Source organism: Oncorhynchus mykiss, chromosome 21, assembly GCF_013265735.2.
Source record: "Oncorhynchus mykiss isolate Arlee chromosome 21, USDA_OmykA_1.1, whole genome shotgun sequence".
Taxonomy (NCBI): domain Eukaryota; kingdom Metazoa; phylum Chordata; class Actinopteri; order Salmoniformes; family Salmonidae; genus Oncorhynchus; species Oncorhynchus mykiss.
Window position 1 is genome coordinate 27,904,129 of NC_048585.1, and position 20,062 is coordinate 27,924,190.

The following is a 20,062-nucleotide window of genomic DNA, read 5'->3' on the forward strand; positions in this document are numbered from 1 at the left end:
TTGGGAGTCACAGCAGCTGGTGTGTTCTCGATGATATAGCTTGGCAACACAGAGAGTAGGTACTGGTGTGTTCTAACAGGTGAACATTGAACCAACTGAGTCTGCCTACAATGGAAGATATAATATACTTTATGTTGAAATGGAGACTTATGATTGATTCTGCTTTACAAACTTGAATCTGAATTACAGAACAAATCACCTTGATACGGATATGATTGTCCTCACTCATAAACAATACAAGTGCATAATTCCTCATGTTACACAATTTCCACTCAGGAGAGGGCATAACGGTGGAGTGTTTAAAGCACCTTGTTGTGAATGTTTGGGGTTCCTTCCACTACTATCCAGAGAGCTGCCCTGCTCTAGTTTTCCATCAGGGTGTTCAGCAGAGGTCAAAGTGTGTTTACACATCGATGGTTTTCCTGAGATGGAAAAGCTGTCCAGACCTGGGCCTGTAGCGAATGGATGAAATTAAATGAATGACTAAACAATCACAAAGTTACACATGGTCTGTTATGATACTGATGTGTGTGTGTGTGTGGATTTATTTTATTATTATGATAAACATTGAAATAAACTAATACAGATCATTTTGTATAAAATGCACTAAACTAAAATAGTACATAATGGCTGCTATTTATATTTGATCACAATGGAATTACAATGTAAATGTAGCCTACTCGTCATAACCCATTCAAGAGGGGCGCTAGATGAAGGTTAAGCGTTTTTGTTTTTTTACATGATCAATGTTGCGTCTCCGTGTCCGGCCGGTTTCGTGGTCTTTTGATAAAATTACATAGATATTCCACTGGCAGCACGCACAATTCATTGCGAAAAGCAATTCTTACTATAACGCCAGTAAGACTGTCAAATGTAAAATACAAGCGTGCCTCATTGAAGGAAGTAGTAGGATTCGTGAGCGCGCACGTAGACAGTAGCCTGCGCGCACGCCGGTTGTCGGTTGTGAGCTGGCTGTGGCTAGCTCGAACCGCTGTCATTGCGAGGCAGGTGTGTGTGTCATCAGGAGCTCATACACGTCCCCAGAACACGTTGGACTAATTCTGTTGTTTTTAAATTTGTGTTAATTAATACAGCCATCATGTTGTGGACAGCGAACAGAATCATTAGGAAATTCTCTACCAGCTCTGTAAGTAACATTGTTTATGTTGCATCCGCTATCCCCTGTGTCTCCCCCCGCCCTCATTTTGTCGCCATGGAGAATCCTAATTGCTTGCCAGCTGATTCACACGATGTTGTCATTGTTGTTCTAATGCATGAATATATATCAGGTTAAAATCGAGTCATCTTCATATGTTACAATTAATGAATGACTCGGTCTCAGATCCGTCAATGCCTGGGTGTGCACAGTGCACACTCACAGTACCCTACAATCTAATCGAAATACGATGCATGCTTGACAGTTCTCTTCTTTGATATCTGATATGCAACATTAGTAACGTTTATTACTATAAAGGCGAATTCATATTATGTATTTGTATTCTAACAACCATACAAAGAAAGACATGCCAGTTACCACGTTATGCACGTTGTCTCCATCGCTGCACGAATTACTTCCATTGTACAGTTCGTGGGGAGTTGCATCAGCTGAACGAGAGACCACAGACAGCTGAACAGAGCGGCTTAGCAACACACTATCCAGAAACCCACATACACTCTATCCAGAAATCCACATACACGCAACGAACTGCCTATAATTCGACTGACATTGAAGTTACTGTCAGGATATTAGCAAGGAAAAGGGACTGATACGATATGGTTTTGTAGTTGTTGTGTAAACAACACCGGCCCATATCAAACTGCTACTGTAGGTGGTTACAATGTAACGGCAGAAATGTATCTCTTATCATTGCCGTTTTAGCTGGCTGATAGGTAGTCACTCAGTGCTGGAAAATGTTCGCCTACCATGCCTGTCTGGGTGTAAGCGTTCACAGGAGCTGTTTGCATTAGGCTATAACAATTGAATAACACATTGTCATAACATGTATTATGTGGTTATTACATTGTCTTAACATGTATTACGTTATTACACATGAACAGCTATAGTGTTTACTTTATTCCTAGTCTATTTCGGCATAGGACACTTGAAACTTTCCATTTTCACATGAACTTCCAGACAGAGACACTGATTGAAGTAGCCTCATTTGAACTTATTTGAGCATTCATTCTAGTTGGAGGAGGTTGTGTTCTCTGTAGTCAATAGCATTTCAGACCACCCTCTGTCCCAGAGGACCAAGATTTATTGCCCATTGGGCCAGTCTGGCTGCCAGAAACTCCTAAAAAAAACTTGGCAATGGAGAGGGAAGAGTATAAATGCTTTTCAACGTTACAAAATGCCTATGTATACTCAACACGAGGGATGTTAGAAGTGAAAATGAATATTAGCCATGGACATGAGTATGGTCCAATTGAAAGTTGGAGTTTGTCTCCATCAGTATTCGGTCAAATTGGTTCAAAGCCTGAAGGATAAGGTGGGAAATATATGTGTTTTGATCTTAAAGCCCACCAGTACAGTATAGGCTATTCTCATGTGTCAGAAAGAGTTTTTACCACTCTACCTCACATGCTCTTTCTTCTCTCCTGTCTCCTCCAGAATTATTACCAAAATAAGCTGAGACTGGCTCTGATTGGCCAGAGCCTGTTTGGACAGGAAGTGTACACCAACCTACGGAAGCAGGGCCATAGGGTGGTGGGCGTGTTCACTGTGCCAGATAGGGATGGCAAGGCAGACCCTCTGGGTAAGTATTGACACACTGGTGATGACTGGAGGAAGAGTCTCTCTCTCTTCTCCATTATTTCCTTCTCTTCATCATGCCCTCTTTTTTGGAGGGATACACAAGTTATCATGACTCAGTGAATGAATATTGCAGCAAAACATTTATGGAAGTGGTATGCTTACATCCTCACCAGAGCATGGCCACCTCTTTACATTGTTACCATCTGCATGGTCTCAGTCATGATCCAGTCCGTCCTCTCCTAGACTCCCACGGTCTAACTGAGTTAGTGGAGTTTGTGTCAATGATTGCTCCCAGTCACTTTTCTAAATGAGATGTAATGGCTTCAGTGGTTACCCTGATAATCTGAAGCAGAAGCCCCTTTAGCCCTGGGTCTCTCTGGGTCAGGAGAGGACTGACTGCCCCTGTCTGTGAGGGAGGTAGATCCATGTTGACTCTGTTAAATTTTTTTTTTAAAAAGACAGGCTTTTATGCCTAGCATTAGGACTGTGGGCCAATTGCTTTAGTAGGGAGAGGCCCTGGTTTGATATGATGCAAATTATTTTACCCAGCATGCATCAGCTGGGATGGCAAGGGTCCCTGTTCTGTGCTTCTCCCCCTCTCTCTTTCTTCATTCTATATCTGCTTTATCTTCTCTCTCTATAGAGAGGATAACTGACTAGATGGGACAATATCCGTAGTTTAACGCCACTGCGTCCTTCCTAGGCAACCAAACAACAACACACAGGGGAGATACACACCCCTGACCAAACCCTGTTAGTCCCAATTACCCTGATTTAGCCTAACTTCAGTTCAGCCTGACTGCAGCAGAAGAGGCGGGTGGGAGAAACTATAGGACAGGCTCATTGTAATGGCTGGAATGGAACGGTATCAAACACAGCAAACATATTGAAACCACATGTTTAACTCTTCCATTTATTCCATGCTAACTATTACAATGAGCCTGACCTCCTATAGCTCATCCTACCAGCCTCCTCTGCTCTGCAGTGAAGTTATACAGCGACCCACTGTGTTCTTGGCACAGGATTGAGAGATTTCTGCCATTTGGCTAGGGAAACAGATCTCTGTGTTATTACGATTTTTTTGGCATCCCGGTAAAAATAACATTCCCGTTGAGTTGATCTGGCAGAGGACCTCTGGTCCAGAGACCTGTCGGGGCCTGAATTGCTGGACACAGGTACTGTAAAGGAAACCTTGTTACACAATATGGTCAAATATTTAAGTAAAACATTGTTTCACATTTGATTTTCCTGTTATTAGCCCGAGGCAAAGTATTTACAGAGCAGATGGTTTGATTGTGGTTTTTTTTTGCCTACTGTGTAAATGTTTACTTGACAATGTAATGATGATGTAATGTCACATCTATAGACCCATTTCCCACGTAGTGAAAAGTTGCATGCACAGTTCATCATCAGAAACCTCTTTGTTTACCTAGCAGTGGATATGATCCCATGCAACTTCAGCTTGTACAAGTTAACAAGCAAGCTAGCAAGTGAAGGTCAAATATGAACAATAGAGTTCGATAAAGCCAGAAGAATAATATACTTGTTGAAAATAGCTATAGCCACCAGTCCTGTGTGTTTTCATGGTCATCACTCACTCGCTTTTAAGTTTGTTAAGGTCCCGACATCAGCTTTAGCTATCCTGTTACAGAGCTTTTTGATGTTGGGATGCACGCACATCACGAACATAGCGTTGGATGGTAAACAGAAACTGTCTCTATTAGCCTAACCGTCTGTGAGTCAAACAGCCTCTAACACGTCACTTATTGCCATGGCATAAAGCATGGCCTTCTTATAAAGCATTACTACGAGGCTACTATCATGCTTAGCACCCAGATTAGCATAGCTGGCTGGATGAGGCCAACAGCTCCATGTGGCCTTTAACACACACACACACACACACACCGGTGCACACACTCACTCTGAGACGGACCGTGTGCCCCCAGGCCAGCCCCCTATCCTGTCCCACCCCTCCCATGTGTGTAATTTAATTTGTGTGGAGCAGGTGGGGCCAAAGTGTGGGTTTCATGTAACCATAACCCTAGTAGGGTAGTAGAGCAATCTGTGCCCTGGAACTGGTTGGAACTGGGGAAGACCGGAACCCCCACTCACACCAGAGTTGGTGTCAATTCGGAATTTCAGAATTTAATTAAATTCAAACAGTGAATTGGAATTGAATTTGAATTGGCCACACACCACAGGAAGCAGAATTTGATTAGATTGGAATTCAAAGCAATTCAACTGAGACGTGAAACATGAAGTCTCATTCATATGAGAAGTCTTTTATCAACAGGATATGCTAATTATTAAGGCAAAGAATTCACACACCATTTCAAATATTAGTTTGATGTTCCCTTCCATACTGCAGCGTTTGATCAAATGCAATGTTTGTTTTTTTATATTTAAAAACACTAAGGGAATTATCAATTATTATAGACAACCCACAACATGATCTTAGAATTTGTCCAGGCCACTAATTATTTGAAATGGTTGAGAATGAGTTTAGAAATAAAATGTTTCAGCCTTATGGTACTGGTAACCAACCATGCATGATATCAAAATAAACATTACTATGGTAATGTGTAGAATAAATAATCCATTTGAATTTAATTGAAATAAATTCTACTTCCTTTCATTCAAATTCTATTCAAATTCTGCTTCATGTTGGGTGTGGCCAATTCAAATTCAAGAATTTAATTGAAATGAAAGAGCAATTTGCAACTCAATTCATAATTAACCCTGACGCACACCCACCTCACACAGATAACGGTCACACAGATAAACTGAGATACACAGTTACATACTGTACAAAAGTAAAAACTAGTTTTTAAATTAAGAGGGAAAATATATAAATGTTCTGTCCACCCCCCCTCCCTCGCCTTTCTCTCCCCCCAGCGGTAGTGGCGGAGAAGGACGGGACGCCAGTCTTTAAGTTCCCGCGGTGGCGTGTCAAAGGGGAGCCCATCCCGGAAGTAGTGGAGGCCTACAAGGCGGTGGGGGCTGAGCTCAACGTCATGCCCTTCTGCTCCCAGTTCATCCCCATGAACGTGATCGACCACCCGGCCCACGGTTCCATCATCTACCACCCCTCCATCCTGCCCCTGCACCGCGGGGCCTCCGCCATCAACTGGTGAGGGAGGGAGGGGAGAAAGAAAGGGTTAAGATAGTGTGAGGATTAAGGTTTATAGGCGTGTGGGGTAGGGTGTGTGTGTGTGTGTGGTGAATGGAGACGGACCAGTGTAAAGTTTTCAGTGTGTGCCTTGCCCATATAGTTAAACACCTGCTGGAGAGCTGAGTAGGAGTGAGAGGTGCTATCTAACTGGTCTGGTTTGGGGATGAACTGTTTGTAATGTGTTTGGCTGAGTACAGTTTGCCTTATCTTTTTCCTACCCTTATCTATTCTCGGTTCCTGTTATCTGTGTTTCAGGGTGTGTGTGTGTGAGTCTATGTACGTCTCTGTGTGTGAACAGCTATGTGGATTTAGCCTATATTTGACACTGATCTGTGTCTGACTTGGCTCTTTTTACTTGTGAGTGGGCTCTATGGAAAAGGCTGGCTTTCTCTCGCTCTGTACTACAGGTGTAGAATCTTAATTTGATCACTCTTTCTTTTGTTGCTGAGAATTATCCTGCTCTGCAGGAAATGCAGATGAGCTTTGTGATTGACATAAATTCACTGAAAACCTGCGCACGCATACACGGTTATATTAACATTACTGCACTTTTCATGTAGCCTACTTTTTTCCAGCTAATAGCTTTGTCACAATTTAGTTCCTAGGTTTATGCATTACCTGATTCCATGAGTGGCCTTCTCCATATGGTTCCATGTATGACCCTGTTTCTGGGTACATCCCTGTTTTTATGTATGACCGTGGTTCTATGCTTGACGTTGGTTCTGTGTCTGACCTGGTCCTGTGTTCTCAGGACTCTGATCCAAGGGGATAAGAAGGCTGGGTTCTCCATCTTCTGGGCTGATGATGGTCTGGACACCGGTCCCATCCTGCTCCAGAGAGAGTGTCCTGTGGAACCCAACGACACGGTGGACTCCCTCTACAATCGCTTCCTCTTTCCAGAGGGCATCAAGGCCATGGTAACCATAGCAATGCACCACCATCTCCATCTGTCCATCCTCGGATCACAATCAGGATAAAACATATCACAGTCCCACTACTGTAACACGTAACACACTGACATCGCTTGGGGGCTGGTGTATTCCTGTGGTGCAGGTGGAGTCAGTGCAGCTGATCGCTGATGGGAAGGCCCCACGAGTCCCTCAGACAGAGGAGGGGGCCAGCTACGAGGGTATCCAGAAGAAGTCCAACTCCAAGGTGAGATTGTCACGTCCTGACCTTAGTTCCTTTGTTATGTTTCTTGTTTAGGTTGGTCAGGGCGTGAGTTGGGCATTCTATGTGTTGTTCTAGTTTTGGTTTTCTATGTGTTTGGTCTGGTAATGGTTCTCAATCAGAGGCAGCTGTCAATCGTTGTCTCTGATTGAGAATCATACTTAGGTAGCCTGCTTTTCCCACTTGATTTGTGGGTAGTTTTCTGTTTTGTGTTGTTGCACCTTACAGGACTGTTTCGTTCACTCTCTTTGTTGTTTTGTTATTCAGTGTTCAGTTGATTTATTAAATATTAACATGGACACATACCACGCTGCATTTTGGTCCGATCTTGACTACTCTTCCTCCGATGACGAGGAGAAACGTTACAGAGATACCGAATGTGGCTGTGAAACAGGGTCACCTGGTTAAGGCTGTTTGTAGGGAATGAAGGAAACTAAGTCAAATATCATGTTAGGAAATAAACATTCAAATAATGTCCTGTCACTTTTCTGCTGAAATTCTTATGGCAGTTTGATGTTGCTCCATTTGTAGCCATTTAATTCCACACTACGTCCATTCATTACTCAGTTTGGAATAGTCCTGTTTAACAAGAGGGTGATGTACTAGGGCCAGTAATGGGATGAGGGGTTGTATAAGGAGGGGGGTAGGGTTTGAGGTGGGTGGGGAGTGTTAACTTACGAGAGCCTATAGTACTGGCCAACATTCTTAAGGCGAGGAGGGAGTGAGGGGTTATTTTTAAGGTCCCTCTTCTAAGTGCTGCGTAATAGGCAGCCAACTGTTTGTCCTCCCCCTGGTTCCTAGAAACCAAGGAAAGAAGTGTCTGAAAAGGAAGGTTTTCTTCCTCACCCATCTTCTGTCTGTCCTCCAGGTTAACCTCGCCCAGCCGGCAGAGGCTATCCACAACTGGATCCGTGGCCACGACAAAGTCCCCGGGGCGTGGGCGGTCATTGATGGTCAGGTGCGTTCCCTAAAACACACACTTGCACACACACACACACTTACATTTACAATGTATGTATGAACTGTACCGTCGTGTCTAATGTTCTGTTTCTTTATTACCGTGTGTGTGTGTGTCTGTCTGTCTCATTGGCAGTATGTCAATCGACCCCATGTCCTCTCTCTTCTTAGACTGTGACTCTGTACGGGTCGTCCATGCTGGGGGAGTCGGTGCCAGCCGGACAGCCCCTGGAGATAGAGGGGGCGTCCCAGCCTGGTGTCGTCACCAAGAACGGCCTGGTTCTGTACGGGTCAGATAGCAAAGCGGTGAGTCACAGAAAATGAGATCAATGGGAAACGAATAGGAAAATGTACAAGCAAGTGTCTAGTGGCAACCCTGTTAACTGTATTACCTGTGCTGTAACATAGAGCATTATATCTATCAACCTCCGATGGCTTCTAATGTTCATTTTGTGAATGATTTCTCCAGTTTAGTCATTAAGACATGGCTTAGGCCTAACCCTAACTATTTGTTGCCTCTCCTCCTTCTCCCTCTCCTCACCCTCTTCCTCCTCTGGTTCCTCCACAGCTGATGGTGAAGAACCTGCAGTTTGAGGATGGTAAGATGATCTCTGCTGCTAAGTACTTCTCTTCAGGAGACACCGCCCGCGTGGAGCTGACTGATGACGAGAAGAAGATTGCAGAGGAGATACGAGTACGTTTCTCATTGTGTCTCTGAAGGCTTCCACATAGCCATGTGTGATAGTTTGACACTACTACAACATAATCTGTTACTTAGTATACCGCCATGTTGCAAATGCATGATTCAGATAGAAACTGTTCAATTAGCACCACTGATTCAGTGTGTTGTCACTCCAGGACATCTGGAAAGGCATTTTGAGCAACGTTGCTGCCATTGAGGAAACCACAGACTTCTTCAAGTCAGGAGCTGCTTCTATGGACGTGGTCAGGTGAGTGTATGCTTTCACTGGCATTGGCCTGGTTTAACCCTTCATTTCCCTCACTTGACCTAGAGTTTTTTGTTATATATTCTATTAGCAGTGATCAGCTTTTAATCATCATGGTGACTCTAGTTGACCCCATTGTACCTGAGTGACATATTCTCCTATGACCTGACATAACTTCACTATGACCCTGCTATAACCCCATCTTCTCCCCAGGCTGGTGGAGGAGATCAAGCAGAGGTGTGTAGGGTTGCAGCTGCAGAATGAGGATGTGTACATGGCCACCACTTTCCAGGACTTTATCCAGATGTTTGTGAGAAGGCTGAGGGGGGAGGACCAGGAGGAGGAGATGGTCATCGACTATGTGAGTCAGACAAAACTGTCATACAGTTGCCTGGTCCCAGATCAGTTTGTGCTGTCTTGCCAACTCCTATGGTCAGTTGTGCAACAATGATCATAGGAGTTGGCAAGACACCACAATTAATGACCAAAGGAGTTGGCAAGACAGTACAAGCTGATCTGGGACCAGGCTAGTCATACAGAGCAGAACATGGCTGACGTTTTACATTCTCTCAACCAATTGTGCTATTTCGTTAGTTTTTTTGCGTGTTGTGTAACTTATTTTTTTATTATTGTGTACATAATGTTACCGTCTCTTATGACCGAAAATAACTTCTGGACATCAGAACTGAGATTACTGACAGAGGACTGTAAGAAACCTTTTCCTTTAACGAGCCCGAGAGAAAAATATCCTGCTTTCACTGAAACAGGCCCAGATCCACACCTTTTGCGCGAAGAAAAGACTCAGGAAAAGGGGCCGCAGATTGGGCAGCCTTCTGTGTATCCGTAGGTGAGCGAGAAACTCACACTGCCATCCGTTCTTCTTGCTAACGTGCAATCATTGGAAAATAAATAAAATGTATGACCTACGATTAAGATTATCCCTTCAACGGGACATCAAAAACTGTAACATCCAATGTTTCACCGAGACGTGGCTAAACGATGATACGGACAATATAGAGCTAGCAGGATTTTCCATGCACCGGCAGAACAGAGACGCCACCTCTGGTAAGACGAGGGGTGGAGGTGTGTGTCTATTTGTCATTAAAGAAGCCTTGAGTACCTTATGATAAGCTGTAGACCACACTACCAAGAGAGTTCTCATCTATATTATTCGTAGCCATCTATTTACCACCACAGAACAAAGCTGGCACTAAGACCGCTCTCAACCAACTCTAAAAGACCATAAGCAAAGAAGAAAATGCTCACCCAGAAATGGCGCTCCTAGTGGCGGGAGACTTTAATGCAGAAAAACTTAAGTCAGTTTTACCAAATTTTTACCAGCATGTCACATGTGCAACCAGAGAAAAATAAATCCTAGACCACCTTTACTCCACACACAGAGATGCCTACAAAGCTCTACCCCGCCCTCCATTTGGCAAATCTGACCGTAATTCTATCCTTCTGACGAGCTAAATGCCTTTTTTATGCTCGCTTCGAGGCAAGCAACACTGAAGCATGCACAAGACCACCAGCTATTCTGGATGACTGTGATAACGCTCTCGGTAGCCAATGTGTACAAAACCTTTAAACAGGTCAACATTCACAAAGCCGCTGGGCCAGATGGATTACCAGGATGTGTACTCAAAGCATGCGTGGCCCAACTGGCAAGTGTCTTCACTGACATTTTCAACCTCTCCCTGACCGAGTCTGTAATACCTATATGTTTCAAGCAGACCACCATAGTCCCTGTGCCCAAGGAAGCAAAGGTAACCTGAATAAATGATTACTGCCCCGTGGCACTCACGTCAGTAGCCATGAAGTACTTTGAAAGGCTGGTCATGGCTCACATCAACAGCATCCTCCCGGACACCCTAGACCCACTCCAATTCGCATACTGCCGCAACAGATCCACAGATGACGCAATTTCAATCACACTCCGCACTTCCCTTTCTCACTTGGACAAAAGGAACACCTATGTGAGAATGCTGTTCATTGACTACAGCTCAGCGTTCAAGACCATAGTGCCCACGAAGCTCATCACTAAGCTAAGAACTCTGGGTCTAAACACCTCCCAGGTGGTAAGGGTAGGCAACAACAGATCTTCCACACTGATCCTTAACACTGGGGCCCCTCAGGTGTGTACTTAGTCCCCTCCTGTATTCCCTGTTCACCCACGACTGCGTGGCCAAACACGACTACAACACCATCATTAAGTTTGCTGATGACACAACAGTGGTAGGACTGATCACAGACAATGATGAGACGGCCTATAAGGAGGAGGTCAGAGAACTGGCAGTGTGTGCCACAACAACCTCTCCCTCAATGTGAGCAAGACAAAGGAGCTGATCGTGGACTACAGGAAAAGGCGGGCTGAACAGGCCCCCATTAACATCGATGGGGCTGTAGTGGAGCGGGTTGACAGTTTCTAGTTCCTTGGTGTCCACATTACCAACGATCTATCATTGTCCAAACATACCAAGACAGTTGTGAAGAGGGCACGACAAAACCTTTTCCCCCTCAGGAGACTGAAAAGATTTGGCATGGGTCCCCAGATCCTCAAAGTTCTACAGCTGCACCATCAAGAGCAACCTGACCAGTTGCATCACCGCCTGGTATGGCAACATCACTGGGGCCAAGCTCCCTGCCATCCAGGACCTATACAATAGGCGGTATCAGAGCAAAGCCCATAAAATTGTCAGAATCCAGTCACCCAAGTAAAAGACTGTTCTCTCTGCTACCACGCGGCAAGCGGTACCAGAGCGCCAAGTCTAGGACCAAAAGGCTCCTCAACAGCTTCTAAGACTGCTGAACAAGACTTCTGAACAGCTTCTAAGACTGCTGAACAGCTTCTACCCCCCACCCCTCCCTTTTGTACACTGCTGCTACTCGCTGTTTATTATCTATGCATAGTCACTTCACCCCCACCTACATGTACAAATGATATCAGCTGACCTGTACCCTTGCACACTGACTCGGTACCGGTGCCACCTGTATATAGCCTCGTTATTCTTATTGTGTTACTTGGTAAATATGTTTCTTCTCTTCTTGAACTGTACTGTTGGTTAAGGGCTTGTAAGTAAGCATTTCACGGTAAAGTCTACACTTGTATTCGGCACATGACAAATAAAGTTTGATTTGAAATGTTGTTACTATTGATGATGATGAGAAACATACTGTTTCCCACTCACTTTCCACTTGTATTTTCAAGCGTTTATATGACACATATACACATATACACGTGTTTATAAGACACAGCTGGATCTGTAATTTGTCTTTGACGTGTAATGTTATGCCACTGTCATGGTTTGGTTTCCAGGCAACTAAAGACGTCAACAACATGACGGTGAAGATGCCTTGGCAGTGTTTCATCAATGGCAAGTTTGAGGACGCAGAGAACGGCAAGACCGCCAATACCATAAACCCTGCCGATGGCTCTGTGAGTTGTCATGCTATACAAACAGATACACCTGAACACACACACACACACACACACACACACACACACACACCCTACTGTTACTCATCTATCATACTTAGATATACACTCTGATATACGTACTTGTGGACATTATTGTATTGGTACTTCATTAAATATGAACCCTTTTCCCTAGGTGATCTGTAAGGTAGCCTATGCGTCAGTGGGAGATGTGGACCGGGCGGTAGCAGCAGCCAAAGAGGCCTTTGAGGTTGGCCCCTGGGGCAGGATGAACCCTAGAGATCGTGGAACCCTGCTGTACAAGTGAGCACCAAGCCTACAGCGCCTCCTAGAGGCCTGGTGGAGATCTGCCTCGACTCATTATGGAGTATAGTTACTATCAGGGAACTTGTTTATATAGTGCAGATTTATGTCCACTTATACAACAATAATATATTTTGAGGACAAAGACTGCCAGTGGACCCTACCTCCATCTCTCTTGTTGACCTCCCCTCCCTACCAGGCTGGCTGACCTGATGGAGGAGCACCAGGAGGAGTTGGCCACCATAGAGTCCATAGACTCTGGAGCTGTCTACACCCTGGCCCTGAAGACCCACGTAGGCATGTCCATCCAGACCTTCCGCTACTTCGCCGGCTGGTGCGACAAGATCCAGGTACAGTTTCACCTGCATGGACCAGATATGTGAAATATAAAGATGTTTGGAGGGGTTTTTGTACGATGAAACTGGCTCCACTTCTTTTTCATTCACATTTCCCTGTTTCCACATCCTGACCTAGTTGTCTCAATCTTTTTCAGTAATCTAGTAGTCTAAGGATATCTTCTATTATATCCTGTCTGCTACAGGGCAAGACGATACCCATCAACCAGGCCAGGCCCAATCGCAACCTGACCTTCACCAAGAAGGAACCTCTGGGGTAAGGGGTCAGAGTTCACATGTGATACAACTCTACTAGGAAATAGCAATATGCATTTAGATATGAACATGATTCATGAGTAGTGGTTTTAGTATGAGTATGAGTAGCAACCACTGCATTTGGCTGAACTGTGGCACCTGCTCACGGTGAGTGTTGTGTGTTTCCTGGGTGCCAGTGTGTGTGCCATCGTCATTCCCTGGAACTACCCACTCATGATGCTGGCATGGAAGAGTGCCGCTTGCCTCGCTGCTGGAAACACACTGGTCCTGAAACCTGCACAGGTGAGAACACACACACCTGCATACATTACGACAGATTCAGTCGTAGATTTTATACCAGCAGGTGAACAACTTATGTAACACGGCAGTCACACTCGACTCGACCTGTCACGCACAACTCTACCTAATGTAACCTTTCTCTGCAGGCTGACGTGTTAAAATAGCCTCTCTAGCACGGCACATTGCTGAACCACATATGTGAATATCAGATGTCATTTGATTCACTTGAAGAGTTTCCCCGTGTCCACAGCAAGGAACATGTTTCACTCGCTCTCTGCTCTCGTCCAAAAGGTTACTCCTCTGTCAGCCCTGAAGTTTGCTGAGCTGACTGTGAAGGCTGGCATTCCCAAGGGAGTCATCAACATCGTACCTGGCTCAGGTAACAGGACACAAGGGAGCAAGAGCTTGTGGGAAGGGAGAAGTCCCCCAGGAGATCTGTGAGATCTTATTAGATAAGGTTTTTGATTCTAATCTTTATTTTTCTGTTTCTCTCATTCCATCTCCCCATCCACCACCCTCTCTCCCTCATCTCTACTACCCTTTCTCCCCCTGCCGCCCTCACCCCTTTCTCTCTCTACCTCCCTATCCACCATCTCTCTAATAGGTGGGATGGTGGGACAGCGCTTGTCTGACCACCCTGACATCCGTAAACTGGGCTTCACAGGCTCCACCCCTATCGGCAAACAGATCATGAAAAGGTACAGTAGGGGGCTGGGACCCCAGTTATTCCTGATATGCTGATATTGGGCTACTTCCTGCTCAGGCTCACGTGTTATTTCCTGTTGCAGCTGTGCGCTGAGTAACCTGAAGAAGGTTTCTCTGGAGCTAGGAGGGAAGTCTCCACTCATCATCTTCAGCGACTGTGACATGGACAAGGCTGTGCGCATGGTGAGAGAGGGAGGGAAAGAAAAGAGAGAGTAACTAAAACAGAAGGAAAAGAGGAGAACCTGCTCTTATTTTCGTCATATTCCCTTCCCCTCCACCTCCCTTTCTGCAGGGTATGAGTTCTGTGTTCTTCAACAAAGGAGAGAACTGCATTGCTGCTGGACGCCTGTTCGTGGAGGAGTCCATACATGACGAGTACATCAAGAGAGTGGTGAGTATCCTGAACCCTCCCACAACAGTCCAAAACGCACAATACACTTCTCCTCTTCCCCCCCTTCCTCCACCCCACAACAACTGAGTCTCCTTGTAGCGTTGCTCAAGGGTCTCTCAAGATCCTTTTCCTCATCATCGCCTTTGCATTCCTCCTCTTCCTCCGTCTACCCTCCTCTTCATCCCATCAGTTGGAGGAGATAAAGAAGATGAAGGTGGGTGATCCTCTGGACCGCTCCACGGAGCACGGGCCCCAGAACCACAAGGCCCACATGGATAAGCTGGTGGAGTACTGTGAGGTGGGCGTGAAGGAGGGCGCCACGCTGGTGTACGGGGGCAAACAGGTGGACAGGCCAGGTAAACACTTTTGAAGCAGTGTCTTTTCAATACTATAGGCCCCTCTTAGTATCACAGTATGCACTCCTACCAAAGGAGCTATAGTAGAATAACCTGTGTTTAAAATCAAATCAAGTTGTTTTAGTCACATACACATACAGTATTTTGCTGATGTTATTGCAGGTGTAGCGAATTGCTTGTGTTCCTAGCTCCAACAGTGCAGTATTATCTTACAGTTCACAACAATACACACTAATCTAAAAGTAAAATAATGGAATTAAGGAATATAGAAATATTAACATTGTCAGAGTCCAGAGTAAAAATAAATAAATAAATACATACATATATATATATATATATACACACACAGTGGGGCAAAAAAGTATTTAGTCAGCCACCAATTGTGTAAGTTCTCCCATTTAAAAAGATGAGAGAGGCCTGTAATTTTCATCATAGGTACACTTCAACTATGACAGACAAAATTAGGAAAAAAATCCAGAAAATCACATTGTAGGATGTTTAATTAATTTATTTGCAAATTATGGTGGAAAATAATTTGGTCACCTACAAACAAGCAAGATTCCTGGCTCTCACAGACCTGTAACTTATTCTTTAAGAGGCTCCTCTGTCCTCCACTCGTTACCTGTATTAATGGCACCTGTTTGAACTTGTTATCAGTATAAAAGACACCTGTTCACAACCTCAAACAGTCACACTCCAAACTCCACTATGGCCAAGACCAAAGAGCTGTCAAAGGACACCAGAAACAAAATGGTTGACCTGCACCAGGCTGGGAAGACTGAATCTGCAATAGGTAAGCAGCTTGGTTTGAAGAAATCAACTGTGTGAGCAATTATTAGGAAATGGAAGACATACAAGACCACTGATAATCTCCCTCGATCTGGGGCTCCACGCAAGATCTCACCCCGTGGGGTCAAAAGGATCACAAGAATGGTGAGCAAAAATCCCAGAACCACACGGGGGGACCTAGTGAATGACCTGCAGAGAGCTGGGACCAAAGTAACAAAGCCTACCATCAGTAACGCACTACGGCGCCAGGGACTCAAATCCTGCAGTGCCAGACGTGTCCCCCTGCTTAAGCCAGTACATGTCCAGGCCCGTCTGAAGTTTGCTAGAGAGCATTTGGATGAAGATTGGGAAAATGTCATGAAACCAAAATATAACTTTTTGGTAAAATCTCAACTCGTTGTGTTTGAAGGACAAAGAATGCTGAGTTGCATCCAAAGAACACCATACCTACTGTGAAGCATGGGGGTGGAAACACCATGCATTGGGGCTGTTTTTCAGCAAAGGGACCAGGACGACTGACCCGTGTAAAGGAAAAAATGACTGGGGCCATGTATCGTGAGATTTTGAGTGAAAACCTCCTTCCATCAACAAGGGCATTGAAGATGAAACGTGGCTGGGTCTTTCAGCATGACAATGATCCCAAACACACCGCCCGGGCAACAAAGGAGTGGCTTCGTAAGAAGCATTTCAAGGTCCTGGAGTGGCCTAGCCAGTCTCCAGATCTCAACCCCATAGAAAATCTTTGGAGGGAGTTGAAAGTCCGTGTTGCCCAGCAACAGCCCCCCCAAAAAATTACTGCTCTAGAGGAGATCTGCATGGAGGAATGGGCCAAAATACCAGCAACAGTGTGTGAAAACCTTGTGAAGACTTACAGAAAACGTTTGACCTCTGTCATTGCCAACAAAGGGTATATAACAAAGTATTGAGATAAACTTTTGTTATTGACCAAATACTTATTTTCCACCATAATTTGCAAAGAAATTCATTAAAAATCCTACAATGTGATTTTCTGGATTTTATTTTTTTCATTTTGTCTGTCATAGTTGAAGTGTACCTATGATGAAAATTACAGGCCTCGCTCATCTTTTTAAGTGGGAGAACTTGCACAATTGGTGGCTAACTAAATACTTTTTTGCCCATATGATGGGATGTATAGACATTATGAACAGTATGTGGATAGAATATGTAGTATATCTGAAGAATTGTAGGATATGATAGTATATGGACTACAATAGTTGAATAGTTGGTAACATAAGACTGGTCAGTGAATACTGGTGATACAGTACAACACAATTGGAGGCCACTGTAATGCAACATTTTAGCCAACCACCTTCATCATCATTGCTAACTACACTATGATGTGGTTTCCCTCCAGGGTTCTTCATGGAGCCCACACTGTTCACAGACGTGGAGGATCACATGTTCATCGCCAAAGAGGAGTCCTTTGGTCCCATAATGGTGGTGTCCAAGTTCAAAGACGGGTACGTCTCCTCAGTCTTTAAAGAGACCACCTTTCCTCACCACAGACCCAAGTAATAGAGCTGTTTATGGTTCCCAACCCTGACCAACCTCCCTTTTCTCCCCTTCTGACCTGCAGTGACATAGATGGCGTGCTAAACAGAGCCAACGACACCGAGTTCGGCCTGGCGTCCGGTGTGTTCACGCGCGACATCAACAAGGCCATGTACGTGAGCGAGAGGCTGGACGCCGGGACCGTGTTCGTCAACACTTACAACAAGACCGACGTGGCCTCGCCGTTCGGTGGTTTCAAACAGTCGGGCTTCGGTAAAGACCTTGGTGAGTCTGGGGTTAATCATGTAATCATTTAGGCAAGGGGTTTCATGTTGGATACTGTCATATTGGAATGTGGATCATATCGTATGCTGATTTTTTGTTGATCTGTCATAAATAGATATCCATGTATTTTCCATTGTTTATCTTTTTCTTGAAACATTGTCTTTGAACTATGGGCCTAGGAGCTTTGAATAGCCTTGTGATATCCAACATGCTTGATTTGAGTTTGACCGATTAACTGTGCTTCGGTTCTGTCGGCAGGAGAGGATGCTCTTAACGAATACCTCAGGACCAAAGCAGTGACTGTGGAGTACTAAGGCAGCCAGCCACTCCTAATAAACTGTAACAACGACTGAACACTCAATCCACCTGATCACGACTCACCAGTCAGTCTTGATCAAGAGTCCAGCTCCGCTTTCCTAACAGCAGGTGTGTGTGAGAGAGGAGACCTTTAATGTGTAGCCTACCCTCTGCCACGACCTCGTCTCAAGGGGCCTACAGTTTGAGCATTCTGGTCGAAAACTTGCATTATGGACACAGGCGGTTTTCCCCAAAGTTACAAAAAGGGAAATGCACATATCAAACGCAGAGGTGGATTTCAGTATTCCAGAGCCAAGGTGGATTTGACTGGATCAACACCCCTTCACTTTGAGTTTAAGGTTTCGGTTCCTCCACTCATTATGAAAGAACGTTTTGCTTTTCAAAAGCCGAGCGCTTCAGGCAATCTCCTCCTGCTCTGTTACAGTCACACATCTTTTGCAACATTTAATTTTAACTCAAGCATGCAGGTTCAAATTCGTATGTCATTTCTGCTCAGCAATGTTAGGTGCCACACTTCTGCTGAAGATAGCCACAACTCCCTTAGTTAAATTGTTATTTGTAAATATTTTATAACAAAAGAAAACACACTGAATAATTGGATATATTTTTTTGACATTGTATTTCTGTCAGAAAATGAGCACTGTAGGTTACAACACTAGATTATGCATTTTTAAAGCACACCAACCTACCTGCCCCTGTTTTGGTAAAAAACTGAGGGACGGGACTGGAGAAATGTAACTACTCTCAAATGTATAGACAGAGCAATGGATGCAAGGACTGACCTTCAATGACATCAACATTATAGTTTTAAACGATGATTTGAGGCTATGTAGTTTACTTTGTTCACAAAAAATGAAGTAGAAAAAGCTTATATTTGGGGTTATGATGGGGTACGACAGTTCAACTAAGCTCATTAAGCATTTCTAAGGTATATTCAAGAATCAATGAGTACATATCAATTTAAGTCAAAAAATATATGTAGAAACTGCAGATTGTCCCTAAGTTTTTAGTAAATAATACATATTAATTTAAATACGATATTAAATAAACTTCCTTTGAAAGACTAGTGTTGATATACGAATACAACGGCTAACACTAAGAAAGTATACGTTCAAGAATATATTTTCATTGTATGTGCCATTTTCAATTAGCATTTTGAAAACTACAGGGAAATCTGGGTCTCTATGGAGATGTGAGAGACTATTCTCCTCCGAACCTTGTGCAAAAACCAGCCCCGGCACATACAGTATTGTTTGTCTTCCAACATATACTACCGTTCAAAAGTTTGGGGTCACTTAGAAATGTCCTTGTCTTTGAAAGAAAGGCACATTTTTTGTCCATTAAAATAACATCAAATTGATCAGAAATACAGTGTAGACATTGTTAATGTTGTAAATTACTATTGTAGCTGGAAACGGCTGATATTTAATGGAATATCTACATAGGCGTACAGAGGTCCATTATCAGCAACCATCACTCCTGTGTTCCAATGGCACGTTGTGTTAGCTAATCCAAGTTTATAATTTTAAAAGGCTAATTGATCATTAGTAAACCCTTTTGCAATTATGTTAGCACAGCTGAAAACTGTTGTGCTGATTAAAGCAACAATGGCCAGAAAACAAAGACATTTCTTATGAAACTCGTCAGTCTGTTCTTGTTCTGAGAAATGAAGGCTATTCCATGCGAGAAATTGCCAAGAAACTGAAGATCTCGTACGCTGTGTACTACTTCCTTCACAGAACAGCGCAAACTGGCTCTAACCAGAATAGAAAGAGTGGGAAGCCCCGGTGCACACCTGAGCAGGAGGACAAGTACATTTAGAGTGTCTAGTTTGAGAAACAGAAGCCTCACAAGTCCTCAACTGGCAGCTTCATTAAATTGTACCCGCAAAACACCAGTCTCAATGTCAACAGTGAAAAGTCGACACCGGGATGCTGGCCTTCTATGCAGAGTTTATCTGTCCAGTGTTCTTTTGCCCATCTTAATCTTTTATTTTTATTGGCCAGTCTGAGATATGGCTTTCTCTTTACAACTCTGCCTAGAAGGCCAGCATCCCAGAGTCCCCTCTTCACTGTT

At 44.1% G+C, this 20,062-nt stretch overlaps 1 protein-coding gene across 1 annotated transcript; it reads left to right on the top strand.

Moving 5' to 3' along the window:
- The first annotated feature begins 952 nt into the window (after window positions 1-952).
- LOC110500181 (mitochondrial 10-formyltetrahydrofolate dehydrogenase) lies at window positions 953-19,050 on the top strand. The gene is made up of 23 exons (XM_021577384.2): window positions 953-1,147; window positions 2,612-2,756; window positions 5,651-5,885; window positions 6,679-6,844; window positions 6,981-7,082; window positions 7,966-8,055; window positions 8,226-8,360; window positions 8,623-8,748; window positions 8,913-9,004; window positions 9,215-9,362; window positions 12,318-12,437; window positions 12,613-12,740; window positions 12,940-13,090; window positions 13,282-13,352; window positions 13,528-13,633; window positions 13,922-14,009; window positions 14,235-14,328; window positions 14,419-14,518; window positions 14,628-14,726; window positions 14,917-15,082; window positions 17,247-17,352; window positions 17,469-17,668; window positions 17,927-19,050. The coding sequence occupies exons 1-23, from the start codon at window positions 1,100-1,102 to the stop codon at window positions 17,980-17,982; spliced, it is 2,772 nt and encodes a 923-aa protein (XP_021433059.2). The 5' UTR covers window positions 953-1,099; the 3' UTR covers window positions 17,983-19,050.
- Window positions 19,051-20,062: the final 1,012 nt, after the last annotated feature.